Raw genomic sequence first — 224 nt, forward strand, 5'->3', positions numbered from 1 at the left:
ACACCAAGACAGCTGACATAAGGAGGGCGATCTGCTTCGAAAACTCCTTGCTGAGGTCGGAGTACTCGAACTCCCCTGTGGCCATCACCACCGCCTTCGGGAGGGTCGCCCAGAAGGTGGTGAAATCCGTTTCCTGTGGGGGAGAGAGAATGCGTAATTGGCAGAGAATGGATAGATAATGGAATAAAGAGAATAAAGAGAGTATACGGAGGAGAGAGAGAAGG

The 224-nt window shown here is 51.3% G+C and overlaps 1 protein-coding gene across 1 annotated transcript in view; it reads right to left on the minus strand.

Annotated features, from left to right (window-relative positions):
• LOC119585732 (transient receptor potential channel pyrexia-like) overlaps positions 1-224 on the minus strand; it is a gene marked incomplete in the record, with an annotated part of 81,321 nt that overhangs the window by 2,570 nt on the left and 78,527 nt on the right. Inside the window, 1 exon segment of the mRNA XM_037934424.1 lies at positions 1-133. Within this exon segment, the coding sequence (XP_037790352.1) occupies positions 1-133 (133 nt within the window).

The sequence above is a fragment of the Penaeus monodon genome, chromosome 20, assembly GCF_015228065.2.
Source record: "Penaeus monodon isolate SGIC_2016 chromosome 20, NSTDA_Pmon_1, whole genome shotgun sequence".
Lineage (NCBI taxonomy): Eukaryota > Metazoa > Arthropoda > Malacostraca > Decapoda > Penaeidae > Penaeus > Penaeus monodon.